Here is a 16,978-nt window from a genome sequence, read left to right as displayed (position 1 = left end):
TTTTATAAGCATTTGAAATTTACAACTTTTTTATATTGTTTCGATTTGTATTGAATATATTTTTAATAATAAATTAAACAACTTTAATACAAAATACCTCACAATGTGATTCTTACTGTAATCGTTTAAATAATAAAAAAAAAATACAAACGCGAAAATTGTACTATTCAATTCTTAAGAAAACACTTTTTATTTAACTAAAGAAATTATTAATATCTTGAAATAATACACTTAAAAGTACTCAAATATACACAATTATTTATAAGAAGTCTATAATTTTTAAAACTAAAAATTGGTTTATTTAATTTTTTTCAGATCCTTACTATTTTACACTTTGTTTGCCATCCTATGGTATATATTGTGATTTTACAGGATTACCTAATTTACTTCGTTGCAAAAGGTAAATATAGTTAATTAATTTTGGTAAAATGTGTTTCATTAATGTAGGTACAACAATTATTTTATTAAAACAGGATCCAACCTACAGCATGCTCGAATCTGAATTATGTCGATGATAAAACTCAGATGAAGCCCGACAACGACATAATCATTTAAAATTGTTAGTCATTTTCCTCAATAGCCTAGATTAAAATATATACATTTAATAATTGATCTGAATATTATTATGACTAGAATTTTAAGCAATTATAATAAAATTATTTTGTGAATTAATAACATTTCATTTTACTAAAATATTTTATGTTGTATTCATTTTTTTAGCGAGCCCTATTGGTCTTATAATTGAAAACATCATAAATACATAGATAAGGATTAGAACTTATAAATAGTAAAAAGTATCTCTTATAATAGTATTAAAAATTTAAAAATATTAATAATTATAAATTATTGTGTATTCAAACATTTAACAGACATTGATGATTTGAAGTATAATATTAGTGACGTGGAGTACTGGAGTGGACAATTCAAATTATTTCTAATAATATTAATTTTCATAAAAAGTTATTGTCAAAAAGATTGTTGAATTTAACAATTACAATCTGGATAGGATTTAATATAATTACACTTTATATTGTTGAAGTAGATATTCAAAATAGCATTTTATTTTGTAAATATAATACAAACAATTAAAATATACTTTTTTTTTAACTCAAACAAAGTCAATAACCTGACATTGTCATAGGATCAGAATAGTGGCATATATCTTAAATATATATGTAATCTGTAATTTTTATTTATTTTTAAAAGTAATTAAAATACCTAAATTATATTTTTTAAGTACCTATTTATATTGTTTTTTTTTTGTAATTTATAAGCAGCTTCGTCAATTTATTGATTAGTGATTAACTTACTGATATCTGATAACTTGGAAAAATATTACACGACAATCAACTATTTGATTGTGTAAAAATAACAAAATATTATAGAACATCAAGAAAATATATTTTAAACTTGTTGAAACTGGTATTTATAAAGCCAAAAGTAAAATTAATTGGTTTATAGAAATAGTAAGTTGTATTCAATGAAAACGTAGAAGTATTCTTCCTTATCAAGCTACAAGACAAGTAGGAAAATAAATAAACATTAAAAGGCGGTATGTATAGTGAATAAAACATAGGGCAAGCTTAAGAAATTGCCTATTTAACTTCTTCTTCTTCGTAATTCTGATTAAATATATTATTTTTATTTTACGATCCAATAACGGCAATAACTAATAATAAGTCAGAAAATTGTACAAAATATTTCAAGACTATTTAAATCATAGACCTAAATATATATATTTAAATATACTAAGTAAAGCACTAATAAAAATAATAAATTACAAAAAGGTATTGTAGTTTCTGAAAATGTATTACTTACGTTGAATGTTGTGATGGCTGTTGAGTAACATACTAATATTGTAATATAAATAATAGGACACCAAGTATTATTGTATTACCTTATAGCTGATCATTTGAAAAAGAAATATTCATAAAAGTATTATCAAAACAATAAATCATAAATTATAAACTAAACCAAATTTAGCAACTGAATCATGAGCTTGAAACCAGAGTGCGCCATGCATACCGTTTTCTTTGCACAACTTTATGGCAAATCATCGTCGATTCGCAGTTACGGTGTTTACGATTATTTACCAGGTTAGGTAATCATTACCACAATAAATAATGTTGGAAAATATTACCGGGCACCCGTCTTTTTGTGTTGTTTTTGAACTTGTGTAATAATTTGTATACAATTTTTTCGTAAACCAATAGCAGTGGCGCCATTGGAAATATACGACAAACGGATACCTAACCTGCACAACTATTGGATTCAAAGCATCGAACTGAACAGGTTTTAATCTTCAAATTAAATTCATCTTTTAATAGGTATCCTATAATATACCGCTAGGCTTCTCCCTCAGTATAGCCATATTGTATATCACCATTAAAATACGTAAAAATTTACGTATTTCTTTAATTAACAAAAAAAAATTAAATGTCTAATACAATCACACAAATAAACAAATCATCCGTTAAATTATACAAATTGAAAATTAATTAATTTACCGTGTACCAACTAAATACACTTAGTGATGTGACTTAACCATAAATTATAATTGTAATAATTAATTGTAATTGTAAAACAGACTAATTCATACCTACGTCCTACAACTATACTAGACAATAACTGCAATATTTCAACACGTTATATCATTATAAGTAAGTACATTAAATGTATACAATTAAAATAATTGTAATCGTATTATATAAGTAGACAACAGTTATTTTTAATTATTTTTTTCCATTTAAACTCAAGTGTATATTTTTTTGAAGAGAAGTGGAATGCGAATGAGATCTTGAAAAATTATCATAAAAAATGTGCGTTTATTAAAATTATAAATGATATAAGGCAACTTAGCTATATCCTACATAAAATTGTAAAAACGGTAAAAATCATAAATACTTTTTAAATAGTTTCACATGCAAATAGTTACATCGTTCCTACTCGAATCTATGCAAAATACAATTTTAAATAAGATTTTTTAAAAAGACTAAATATGTTACTTTTTTGGATATTTTTCATTTTTATGATTACATAATCAATGAATCTGTAGAACAATAAATTCTAAAACCCGAGTTTTCAGCTAATATTTTTCCCAAAAATTAGCATATAACAACGAATTTTTTAATTCTGTAAGTAGTGACATTTTTTTAATCTTTTTAAATTATGTGTCATATGTATATTAATACTTAACCTAGTCATATCTAATAACTTAGTTCCTGAAGATAGAATCTATACTGCGCAAATTATAACTTTAAAATTTCTACGTTAACAAATTAAATATTTTTTTCTTATAAAATGGATTCTCGTTATGTCGAATCTCAAGAGTAACAGAAAAAAGATCGAGATATCGAGTTTTATTAAAATTCTTAAAATATTGAAAAATTGATAAATAATTTTAAGGAATTATTTATCTCAAACTTTTTCATGTTATAGTTTCATGCATAGTTTTAATACTTAAACTACTAATACTACATACATATCAATAAACTAAAATAATGAATAAATAATTTTTTTTTAAATCTGTCATTAAAGTTTGTTTAATATTACTTTTGTATTTGTAAGAATTTAAAAATGAATTGTAAAGATATTTAATAATTTATGCTTATTTTTAATTTCACTATATAATATATTGTATATGAATGACTACAAACGCGTGAAATCACAATCATTATATTGAATGTACCGCTTATCTTTTTTTTCTTACCGTAATAAAAAATATGATTTTTGTATTCGATAAATCGAAAAACGATTGATTTTATTTCGAATTATCGAGAGCAAAACGCAATCTATTAAGTGTACCCAATAGTAGTTTTTCAAGGGGAATTTAATGTAATTCGATATAACGAAAACTTTGAAATAGCGACCTTCAACATAATAAGAATATACTATATAATTTTTTATAAATATTAAGAACTTAAAATACACTAGAACTTGGTGAAGATGTTTTTTTTTTTTTATTAGTTCAGTATCTATTCACTGTTCTAGATTTTAAATGGGTTTTTGCTATTTCGATTGTACATCTAAGAGAAAAGTAATTTTGTTACATAATAATCACTATTTATATCTCATACTCATTACAGTATATCATATTGACGAAATGACGAAGAGTTATTATTCATGAATACCTATATGCATTGCAATAGAAGTATAAATTTTCGATTGTGTGTGACACCAGGAGACACTGTTCAATAATACTGCCAGTGGCGTAATTGTGGGGGGCAAGTGGGGGCACTTGCCCCCCTGACAATTTTTTGAAAGCTAAAGGTATATATTTTAACCGGTGGGGGAGGGGTGTCAGGGTTTTGATAATAATAAATATATTACATTCATTATACATTGCCCCCCCTAGATTTTTTCCCAGTTACGCCACTGAATACTGCTATAGTGCTATGTATCAGCGATATTTTTAAGTGTAAGTAATAATTAGGTATCTATACTGTATGAAAGTATGAAACCTCAATTTTTGCTGTCCTTGCAAACTGTACAAGTGACATCATTGGGCATTGACAAAATAAGGAAACTAATTAAATTTATTTAAAATAATATTAGGTTATTAATAGTTTTTTTTTCAAATGTTAGGTAAGTATGCCATTTTCTATTGAAAATATATATTAATTGTAATTCTATAGGATGTATTAATATCTACTGAGGGAACGCTAAACTCTTACATAATACAGTGTTAACTCCTATATAAGCTTTTATAATAACGTTTGAAAGAAATCAATTTTTATAAGACTACAGTATAACTTGGTCAAGGGAAGGATTTCTGTTCCTTTATGAATAATTTTACCGTATCTAAATGTTTGAGCACTTGTGAAAGTGATTTTTTTTATCAATTAAAAGATAAGCTTAGTTTATAGATCTAGAATAATAAATAATTAATATATTTAAAATTTTTCTTTACGGAAGATAGTTTTTAATTATTTTTTACTTGAGTTCGTTCGTGTTTATGATGAATATCAACTAATTATCTTGTGTTATTTTATTAATAAATAATAATTTGAACGGAGAAGAAAAGTGTTGACTTTCAAGTGTATATTTTAGTGGTAGTCAATTGTATAGGTAGTGCATATTATTAAAGTATAGTAAGTATTTATATTTGTATATAGCATATAACAAATGTTATACGTATTACTTTTATAAAAATATCAGTTTTGTAATTATGATAATATCATATTATATTATTACATATTTAAAAATCAAATCAGTTATACGAACAAAAAAATAATAATTAAGTTAAATATATCTATCACAGAAAGCCAAAAGCATGAAAAAAATAAAATTTGTCGATTATCATTGAAATACAACTCATAGAAACGTTCAATGCTTGTTTACAGTTTATTTATAGAAACTCAGCTATAAAATTCAAATTATTATATTTACTACATTTTATTTAAAATTGTTCAAATAAATATAAATTCAAATCTCTTAAAAATTAAACATTTATTAAGAATTATATTTTTTTTCCACTAAAGGCAGATTGTTTTGAGATATTTCAAACTTTTGTCGCCAAGTAATAAAAAAAGTAAGTAAAATGTCAGTATAAGAAATTTCTTCAAACTATATTTTCGAAAAAAAACATTATTTATATAGGAGCCTAAATTTTTGGACATCCATCGTATCTATCGTATTGATAATGATAAACATGTTTAAATTTATAACATATCGTATAAACTTATTAATTTGCCACATTGTAAATAGACATACTCGTATAACTGCAATGTAACTGCTACATAAAATTAAAATTACGCTTGTTATATTACTATAAAACATTGTTCAACTTGACAATTTATAATAAAATAATAATATTATTTATAATATTTTTATTAGGCAGCCTTTCTCTAATTTTAATAATTCTCACTGTCTATTAATGTGATTAACAATACCTATTATAGTTTATACATTATTTATTTGTAACACTCTTCTTAAATTTAAGATTATAACAGGAATTAATCTATGAATTATTTTGCTCATGTTTATAATGAGACTAAAATATGGGTAGATACCGCGGGCCATTGTAATTTTAATATTAGTATTTGGTATACTATAGTTTGAGTAAAAATGTTAAAACTTGTAAGTTCCATATAAAATTAATTTTGATTTTGAAGGGCACGTTAATTTATGCGTTATCTGTACATTTTATTTTTATAAGATTCAAAAAAGAATTAAATGGAATTCCTACGATAATAGGATTTTGAAAATATTTACTTTTTGTCCTAGGTATCCAAATATCCAATGAATTATTTTGGATCGTTTAGAGAGGCAATATGCATTATTTTAATTGTTGTATAGAAACTAAATAAAGACTTTTTTTTATTATTTTCAATAAATTTCAATTTACCTGAATGTATAACATTATAATAACATAATAAAAATAATTGGTTTCAAAACTGTAACCTATGACTTTAATGAGAGAAATTAAAATAATATAATATCTCTAACTATAACTCGAAAAAGTATACAAATACTTTATCATTGCATACGACGTATGTAGATGTTAATATACATTTTTTTTAAATACACCAATTTGTATAAATTAACTTTTCCTTATTCACTTACACCCAAGTTTAATTGTGTTAGTCCTTTATTTCCATATCTCTTTGCATAAATTAGCACCTAAATTTTTAGGTGTTTTTTATTAAAAATTGATAAATTATCTGTTTTGTTAAATACTTGGGTTTCTTAATTATTTGTGGTATTCTGAACTGTTTGAATATAAAATAATTTATAAAAAGCGCATATTAAAAATTAAAATATACCAATTATTTATCCAATAGTTATTATAATACCCAGCTAAAGTATATAGTAGGAAAACAAAACTTTTCAGATGTAAACGTTTATTTTACAATATAAAAATAATATAATAAATTAAAATAAATAAATAAATAAATAAATAAATAAATAATACAATAAGTATATATGAATGCATAATATCAGTATTTTGAATAATAATTTTCATATTATAATATCATTCTTGTGATATATAAATTAAATCAATATATAGATTGACATTTAACTATTGTTGTTAAAACCAAAAATATTGAGCAATTTCTTAGGCCAGGTTTTATCCCGTAAATGTCATGCATGTTATATTTACGTATAGGTATGCGTCATCATGATCACCATACAAACGACAAACTAACTTTTTTATAACATTAAGTTAAGTGCAATATATTAGTTTAAATTAAGTAAACAAACAAAAGTCTTTTACACTAACACTATAAGTTTCAAATTAATTATTAAATATAATCTAACTGACCAGACTAATGAGTTGTCAAACTATATATAATCCTAATTTTATTTTGTTAAGGACGATTACGATCCTAATTAAATAAAAGTATATATAATAAATAAGGAGTGTGCATATAAGTTAATGATAATATTATGGCCTAGTTTAGGAATTACAGGAAAATTACTTTCCATAGAATAAGAATGTTTTCTCGTAACGTCTTTTGATCTATATAGTAAGACGATAGAGATTATTTATAGGAATGCCGATTCCCGCAATCAGCTCATCCCTCTGAATAATTAGCCCCGGACGAATGCAAATTCAATTATTCATTGTACTACACTCGTCACTCTTTAGTCTTTTTAGATTACAGATAATGTAATAGTTAGAAAAATAACGATAGGTATTTAAAAAAAAATGTCCTAATGTTTTCTAGTTTTGGTTAGGGTGAAGAGAAATTGGAAAGTGAGGCTAATTATTGAGCTGGTATTTGAGCTCCATAGGCCAAGTCCTGTGATCCAATCTGGGGTTGTGTCGTCCTTGACACACGTCTGATATAACGACTGATGCCATCTCCATGTGCTCCAGATACAGCACCATTAGATTGTTCCATCACAGAAGGCTCGGTGGCCACAATGCTCCTACCCCAGATGCTACCTCCAAAACCGTGATGGTCGTCGAAATCTCCGTGCTCTGGTGGCTCATAATGATGTTGGTGGTGAGCATTCTCGTAGTATACAACTTTGTCGTGGTGGTGGTGCTTGCTCCACTTGATATCGTACCAGATCTTGAAAGTGTTGGATATAGCGTAGATCATTGCCACGATCAAGAACTTGCTCATCAATATCGATTGGATTGTCATAATGATCATCTTGATCTTTTGTTTGAACAGATAGATACCGAACAAAACCTTCAACACGAATTTCTTGATTTCCTTTTGGATCTTCTTCTTCTTATGATGTCCTCTACCTAAAATAACAAAACGTTTACATTAAGCGTATATTTTTTTATTCAGTCTAGAAATGGCTTTGAAAAAACAATTAAAATATTAATTAAATCGCTCTATTAGTAAATTTAATATTTACGTGCGCCCATAGGTGCATGCAAACGATGACATAACATCGTAGAAGAAGCAAACTAGAATAGTTATAATGCTCAGAAAATGGAAACATGAGAGACTAACAAGATAATCTTGATAGAGGGATAAGGTCGTCGATCGAAAATAAACGGTTGCTTTCGTCCGGCGCGGCGGATACGTGACCTAGTTTAATTAATTTATTGTCGGCTGATTTCAATCTATCTTTATTTACAACCGGTTCCTAAGTCGTACACATGTTGATTTAAACCTAGTTGGCCTACATACAATCAAGTATAATAAAAACATTCGTATAAATGATCACTTGCTTATGGAAATTATACCCTTGGCAATGACATTAACCATACACATCAATTACCTTCGTGCCCACGTGTCCAATTATCTATCTATGCGTATTAAACCAAACGATACGTCTCCAATGGGGTGAATATAAATACATAGCTACAAAAATAGTATGATCACACTGCAATTAATTAATTGCTAATAGGTAAATAAACCAAAGTGTATTGGCTTTCTATTTTAATATTATTTAAGTATTGAAAAAAAATCTTTTAAATCTTTTATAATTTGAATAAATAACTTAAATATTCATCACCTACATTATGTGATTATGAAAAATTTAAATAGTTACCAAGGTACTCGTAAGTAAAATTATTAATTATTAAATTTAAAATTTCTAGTAATTTTAAAAATTGTTGATTAAACAAATAACTTTTTATAGATTAAAATACACTACATATGTATATTGTGTTTAATCATTGTATCGATTTAAATTGTAATGATAAAATCGGTAAACTCGATTTTAAAAGAAAAAAATTCATTATTTTATACATGTAAAAAAAACTGATATACCTATAAAGATTTTCAAGTTTATCTCTAATAATATATATGTTCAATGGTATTTTAATATAAATTTTTGCTTTCACTGTATTAGCAGACACGTTTTTAAGCTTTATCGGACAGAAAAGGTAAAACACACAAAAATGGTATCACTTAAAAAAGACGAAACCAACAATCGTTTTTAGTGTACATATTTGTACATAAACTGGTTTATTTTAGAGATACATGATATTTATAGTAAACGATTTAATCTGGACGCTATAACTGATTGCTAGTATATTGCAGTTGATCCGGTTGACACAATTTAATACGGTATGGGTACCTAATCCGACAGAAATTCTTACAAACTTTTACTACTAGAGAGATTATGTAAAGGAGACATTCCGTGTTTTGTACTTTATTTTAAAAAATGTCAACTTCTCTGGGCCTGTATTGCTGTTCACGATTTCACTTGTTATTTATTTTAATACTAAAATATACCTTAATTTAATACTTATAAACTTCAAAAATATTATAAAACAATGTCTTCTTAAAATTTTTACACTGTCTTATTGATACTCTTTTTTTTAAATCCTCAAGCTATTCGTGTATGATTTGTTAATAATTGTCTATGAAGGTTTGTATATTACATAAATGCATTCGTTTCGATCTTGTTAAATTTTTTTTTTCGTCTGATACAAATAGGTGATGAGTACTTGGGTTATAAATTATCAGTAAAAAGTGAAATTTACGTGATCGTTTTCAATATTAAAATATATATATAATATGTTGTACTGATCAATATCAACATTTTGAAGTACACGCCTAATGCAATATTCGTATTTTAAACGGTCCATTAATATTACAATAATATTAGATTAATAGATTTTGTTTCGTTATCTTTACATATACTAATGCACGAGTGCTATATGAAAGTAGATAGGAAAAATATTAAACGAAAGGTTAAAATCGAAATATAATAATTCACTTTTATGCTTTACGCTCTAAATAATTTCGTGTAATTATAAGTGTTAACGCATTTGAAAAATAAAATTTCTTTAACACGTCTTGATAGTAATTTATAATAATTATAAACGTATAAATAATGGTTTCATTGAGTAAAAAGATTCAACATTAAACCTTTACAATTTTGTGTACATATGTTATCAGCATAAAATAAAAACAAGTAACAACAGTTAAAAAACAATATTTTACTACGTATGATAATTTTATGTTCATTACATAGGTGCCAATTACACGAGATGCGATAACGTTTTATAATACGTAGTTGTTATTTCATTTCATTTCGCGTATTCCTATACATATGAAATATTATTTAAATATTATTATAATTATCCCATTACTCGTTGATGCATTAACTGTTAGTCCATATAACTAATTTTATAGCAATATTAAATCGTTAATTCCCGTTAAAGCCATTAACGGTTTTTGAAATGTTCGGGATCGCACAAGTTCGCTATACGACCGGTTGTTTTAAAAACGAGTTTTACGCAGATCTATATATTATTATTATTATTTAAATATATTTTGATGCTGTGTTATAGAATGGCTTTAAACGGTAAATTAAAAATACAGCCACGAGCCATTATACCAGTATGGACACCTCTTCCGTTATAATTTAATAAAATACTGCCCGTATACTTTCTTCTGGATATTTTTCGTTTTTAAGTATTTTGTGTACCTATACGTATGTATAATATTATTAGGAGGTACGCGTTATAACATAAATATGCGAGTATCCGGTTCGTGTATCGCGGCCGGTAGATCAAAAATATATTAACAACACTGATAGAATTTTGACATTACGAATTCACTTAGTTGTGTAATTAAATTCAAATAGGTACGGGAACTCTCTGACACGCACTTCAGTCCACTGTAGTTTCCGATTGCGCTGTTTTAAGTGTACAGCCATCAGTTTAAAACGACGGTGGAACATATACATAAATTATCATATTTTTTTCGGATCAGAAGAACTGGTTTGACACCTTGTACTTAATCTTTCTCCTGATGTTTGCGTGTTATTTGTCCTCATCCGTAACACTTTTAGAAACTGGTTTAGTGATGAATTCCAAAAAATATGACCACCCACAAAAAATTAACAATATTATATTACGGACGTTGTCTATGTGATAGTGTAACGCGGTCCCAACGGCCAATAAAGCCGATTCGATACATGACGGATACTAAAAAAAATCTAAAACGCATTAGAGTCGACTCATAGGCACTATGAAATAATTCACACTAGTTGTAAACAACTACGTGTAACTACACGAATATTAACAATTATTATTCTTCGGAAGATAGGCATTTAGTTAATCTAGGTAACGGCCGTACGTATTCAAAAGAAATTAACTTTGGGCAGTGGTTGAAAAGAAATAATGGTCGTGAGCCTTTGATGGCGGTAAACAACGCCAGTAAGATATCCAATTGTTATGATAGAATCTCTACGAGAAATCGTAAGAACGCGGGAAGTGTTAATAACTTCGGTGAAAGTCCTATACCGTATCATCTTCACGACGGCGTGGCGTGGTATAAATATAATACATGTGTAGGTATTTGTGTTTCCGTGGCCTTGTGGACCATTATCACACGTGTGATTATTAAAACATAAGCTATACATATATTTTCTTCAGGAGTGTACAGAACGTGAACGTTTTCACTTTACAAAGATATAAAAAATAATACATTTTAATAAAACCCATTGGGCAAATATCGAACAAACAGAAATTGGAAAACTCAATCGTAGATCGGTAATTGTGTTTAGACGAGTTTCGTGAGTGACAAGACACAAGCTAATTTAAAAATATTATCTTACTATGGACGTATTGTTCGATCGTACTCCGATCAATGTCACTCCCACGTGTATCAATATATCCATTTCTACAACTGTATACGCTCGTTGATATGTACACATGTGTGATATTATGTGAATTTTACAACTGATACGTACGATACCTACCTAGTGTATTATTTTATTCATTTGTATTATTCGATTCTAAGTAGTTTGTTAAGAGCAATGAATGAAAGAAAATAAAAACCAATAAAAAGTAGGTGATGACTGATGAGTTAAAAAATTTATATAATAAGTTTTCTTTTATTGTCGGCAAAGAAACAATGATCAAGGTTAAAATTATAATTCTCAATTTCTAACTGTACTTACGTATCGGTCGACAATTACTTTTGATAATTTATATTTGAATATCATTTGTTAATTATGTTTAGAAATCATATTTCTAGGCTTTGAATAGAATTGTTATTTACAATAAGTGTCTATATGTATAAAAATGTAATGCCATAATTATATATTTTTGAATAATTAATTTTTGTTTTAACAGTTGCAAGTTATATAATTAAAACAATTATTTTATTTCTAACATTTTCATTAATGCATAACTACATACTTGCATTTACACGTAACCGGATCACGATTGTTTAATTCGCCTAATTTCATTAATTTAATTCAAAAATAAATATTTCATGCTACGAAATTATCGCTTTACAATTTATTTTAGCTACGTGCAAACGACAATTTGTAAATATAATGTCTAATAATAAAATACTATTTCAACTGGCGCCACAGGCCGAATGAACAATTGTATTTACCATGTACACACACGGCGATAAATAAATAACGTATTTATTATTATCGCTTAATCAATAGTAACTTTTAATAGTGGTAATAGTAGAATAGTGTTATGAATACATATTGTGTTTATTGTAAGTCATAAATCATGTAGTAGAAAAAGTTCTTTGGTGTTCATTTATGTACGTCATTATCGGCGTTAAACGATCAATGTCATCAATGTTTAAAGATGTAGATAATATTATATTGATTGTTAAAATAATATATTGTAATACTTATTAAATTACTATTTTAACTAAAATTAACCCTTTAAATTGTATAGTTTTAATTAATTTATCGTGTTTTAGAAAAAGATATATATATATATATATATAATATACAATGCGATTTTTACAGACGAAATAAAACAACATTTTTAAATATTTTTTATCCTTATAAATTTTAAAATTTTTACTTTTATGAATGACTAATTACATTTTCAATTTAATATTCTAAGCATAATATTCTAAATATTATTCAATATAAAAAATTTAAATTCGAATGAGTAGTTTATAAGTTTAGAGTATTTAAAGTTATGGTGAACGGGGATAATCTGCAAAACGTTGGCTCACTACTCCGCTCACCCAAACTTTAAATATTTATAACTCATTAACTACTTTTAACTTATCCTAACCTCGTCTAACGATAAAAAATATTAAAAATATAGTTTCTTCGAAAATTTATTGTTTTATTTTGACTGGAAATTATGTAAACAAAAATATTGTCAAAAACGTTAATAGATTTTGAAATAATGAGTGGTTAACAATAAAATGATTACTCTGTACATATGAAATATATGCATTTTGTATTAGCGTTGATAATAACTAAACATTTCGTAATAATATTTGTGAACACTTATCCGCGAGTAGATTCGAATCGAACACCTGCCGTAACGATTGACTGTATGCGTGTATTCGGATGAATAAATAAGAGAAAAAAGGTATTAATTGACGTCGGTTTGACGTCTGATTATAATGTAAGATTCATGTCCAGTTTGTGCCTAAAACAATCCTTTTACAAACTGGCCACCGAATTGAACGTGGGTTAGATAATTAATAATATAATTTACATAGGCGTGTACCTGCATCGTGTGATGGTGACGCGGTAAACGCCAGTCGGAAAGTTAACTCGAACCGCAGTTCAATATATCGTATCATAAAAATTGGAGTACAGTATAGATTTTCCAGTATGAACCAACCTACACACACGCACACTACCTAGGTAGGTATACGAAAACGATTGAAACCGAATACCCGGCATATAATCGGCGGCACCTGTTGGACGAATATCGCGAAAAAACTGAGAAATCGGCGGCGATCGACAATGGCGTGTTTACACGATATTATTATTTGCTTTACGAGTCGAGTGGATATAAATAACGTATGTTATTGTAATGCATAAAGAAGTAAACATTTGAGAACTTAGCTCTCCGAAAACTCTTGAAGCCCCCTCACCCCCCCAAAAAAAACCAAAAAAATTACCGTTACTCAATTCCGTCATTAATATTATTATAAGCTATAATATATAACCGCACATTTTCCCGTATAGAATGCATAAAACAACAACTCACCTTCGTCGAGGTCTTTCGGCGCGTTGACGGGTGATCCTCCGGCGGATGGGGCCGATACTTCGTCTTCGTCACCGCCACCGCCGCCATTGCCGCCGTGGAAGTAACTGGAAATTCCGTAAGTGATGAACTCACCGATCTGTTGGACCAGATCGCCGACGCCGGCCACGTCCTCGGGCGCGGTTTCCGGGTCGCTGTGGGCTAGACCGACGGCCGTGTCGCGCATCGACACCATGGCGCGGCTCATGCGCGATTCCAGGCACCCGATGGCCGCCTGCGGCTTCTTGTAGCACGCGATCACTTCGGTCCAGGACAGGCCGCCGTCGGCGGCGGCGTTATTCTGCTGCTGTTCGTTGGACGACGGCGTGGGCGCCGTCTGTTCCGCTGCGAGGGCCGCGGTTGCTGCGGCAAACGCCAACACCAACGCTGTTGCGTACTTGACCATCGTGTGGTGGACGGTGGCAAACGGTGTGTGGTGAGCGTGTGTGTGCGTGTGTGCGTGTGGAACTGCGATGCGTGTGCCGACCGCTGTCCCCGACGACGATGAGCAGTGCAATGAATGTATGTGAATGGATGTCCGGTGACTTTATAGAAGCACCGCCGCCGCCACTGCCGCCGCCGTCGGGCAACCCGGTCCGGACGTGACCAGTTTCTCGGAAGTAGCGCACGCGGGAGAGAATCGCGCGCGCGCGTACGACGCCGCATTAGATTGGGTATCAGAAAACGCGCAATAGCCACTGCCGCCGCAGCCGCCGCCGCCCGCGGTAAACCTACCCAACACGTTCCGGGAGGCTTCGTTTTCCGTTTACCGATTTTGTTTCTACGATGTTTACGCGAGCGCGTATAATAATATCGTGTGGCAGTAGGTCTTTACGCCGACAGTCAAGGACGCGGCACAGTGTTCTCGCCACATCGGCGCAGGAAAACGTCAATTTTTTTAACAATAATTTATATCATACGCGTCATACGTAGGTATTAGTTGGTATCTCTAAATGACAGTAATATTAAAAGATTATGCCAATAAATCATGACGACGGGCAGCTCTACGGCTAATGTAGAAACTATTAGGGGCGTACTTCTTATAGAAATTTCTTCTCTTGGACACGGGTCAAAAGTGAATCTCATGTATTGTATCCGCGCGATGTCCCCAAAATATTCTTACACGGTTATGCGTCGATGATAGACATATGCGTGCCCGATTGCGTATTTAGGCCGGGATCTACACCCCCCCCCCCAACCACAAACTCACGACCACCACAGGTAGGTACGACAAAGTTTGGACAACTTTTGAGTCCGCAAAACTACTCTTGTCGTGCGACGGAAAAATTTATCGTTACACCGATAATAATATCAAATCCCGAAAAGGAAACAGTAAAAATTATCAAGGGTTGCGTATTATTAAAATTTGATTTTTTTTTATATTTATATTAAAGATTTTTATGGTATTAGGTATATTTTCTTTTACACATAATATTTGATGATTAGAGGCCCTTAAGACAATCTTAAGTTTTGTGGACCGGAGTTGCCTTGGACTTCTCTTGGACACCCACCCACCCTTAATCCAAGCACAAAGACATTAAAACAAAAAAAAAATAATAATTTTTTTTCTATCAAATAAAAACATGTCAAATTAATTTTTAAGTATGCAATGCTATTGTTTTTCAAATAATTGTATAAGAAGTTAAGCAATTATTATCATTAATATATGTTTTTAACTATAGCTTCTATAGCATCAGGATTTATTAATTTTATGTCTGTGTTTGGGCCACCAAATTTCACGCCACGCCACTGCACGTGCTCCCGTTTAAATAAATTTTAATCACATAGATACTAAGTTATTATTAAGTTATGGGAACTATTATACCAACACTAACAGTTAACACACTATGTAAATGTGTCCTGGGGCGGGGGTAGAGATCATATACTTAATATGCATTGTAAAATTATATGTATACAAATAAAGACAATTGGGGGGTGCACGTTTTGCACTCTCCCTGAAATACACCCCATGTGCAAAAATTATTAGGTATCACTGCAGTATCATAGACAGACTGTCCAAGATCGTCCTAAAGATAAAAATCATGGAGGAGGTTGCAAAGTTTGAAAAGTCGACCAAAATTTGAACATTGTCTTTTTTATATTTATACCAAAATCAAATATGGTTGAACCACCAGCCTTATATTATATTCAATTTTATAGTTTAATATCGAAATTAGTACCTGTTTTGAATTCAATTTATTTAATTATTTTAAAAACGAAAATATTCTAGTACGAAAAGTACCCTGATATTAGTATAAAATGTATTTTCAATTTCCAAAAAAAAAAAAATTATTTTTAAATGCCCATCCTTGAATAAAAAATGTGAATTTTTAATCCTTTTTAGATACTTATAACTTACTAATATTACATTACTACGTACTTAATTTAAAATAATAATATTATAAAAATCTTGAAATGTTATAATAGGTATACTAATATTAATACTTTATAGTAATATGATACAAATTTTATGATTTCTGCTAAAAAATTAATTATTTATATAAAAAATACTTTATAACGTACATTAATAACATTTGTATACTATAATAAATTTATTTTTTGTAAATACAATTTTTTGGG

At 29.0% G+C, this 16,978-nt stretch overlaps 2 protein-coding genes across 3 annotated transcripts in view; one reads left to right on the top strand and one right to left on the bottom strand.

Annotated features, from left to right (window-relative positions):
• Window positions 1-1,243, top strand: part of LOC132924687 (uncharacterized) — a 35,243-nt gene extending 34,000 nt beyond the window's left edge. For both annotated transcript variants that reach the window (XM_060989121.1, XM_060989120.1), the window contains 2 exons: window positions 316-400; window positions 474-1,243. In XM_060989121.1, the coding sequence (XP_060845104.1) occupies window positions 316-400; window positions 474-555 (167 nt within the window). In that variant the 3' untranslated portion in view covers window positions 556-1,243. The remainder of the gene's footprint in view (window positions 1-315; window positions 401-473) is intronic.
• Window positions 1,244-6,825: 5,582 nt separating this feature from the next.
• On the bottom strand, window positions 6,826-14,930 carry LOC132924308 (uncharacterized). The gene is made up of 2 exons (XM_060988539.1): window positions 14,363-14,930; window positions 6,826-8,203 (listed from the first exon to the last, which is right to left on the bottom strand). The coding sequence occupies exons 1-2, from the start codon at window positions 14,802-14,804 to the stop codon at window positions 7,710-7,712; spliced, it is 936 nt and encodes a 311-aa protein (XP_060844522.1). The 5' UTR covers window positions 14,805-14,930; the 3' UTR covers window positions 6,826-7,709.
• Window positions 14,931-16,978: the final 2,048 nt, after the last annotated feature.

The sequence above is a fragment of the Rhopalosiphum padi genome, chromosome 3 (assembly GCF_020882245.1).
Source record: "Rhopalosiphum padi isolate XX-2018 chromosome 3, ASM2088224v1, whole genome shotgun sequence".
In the NCBI taxonomy this organism is placed as follows: Eukaryota; Metazoa; Arthropoda; class Insecta; order Hemiptera; family Aphididae; genus Rhopalosiphum; species Rhopalosiphum padi.
This window is presented reverse-complemented; position numbering and strand designations above follow the sequence as displayed.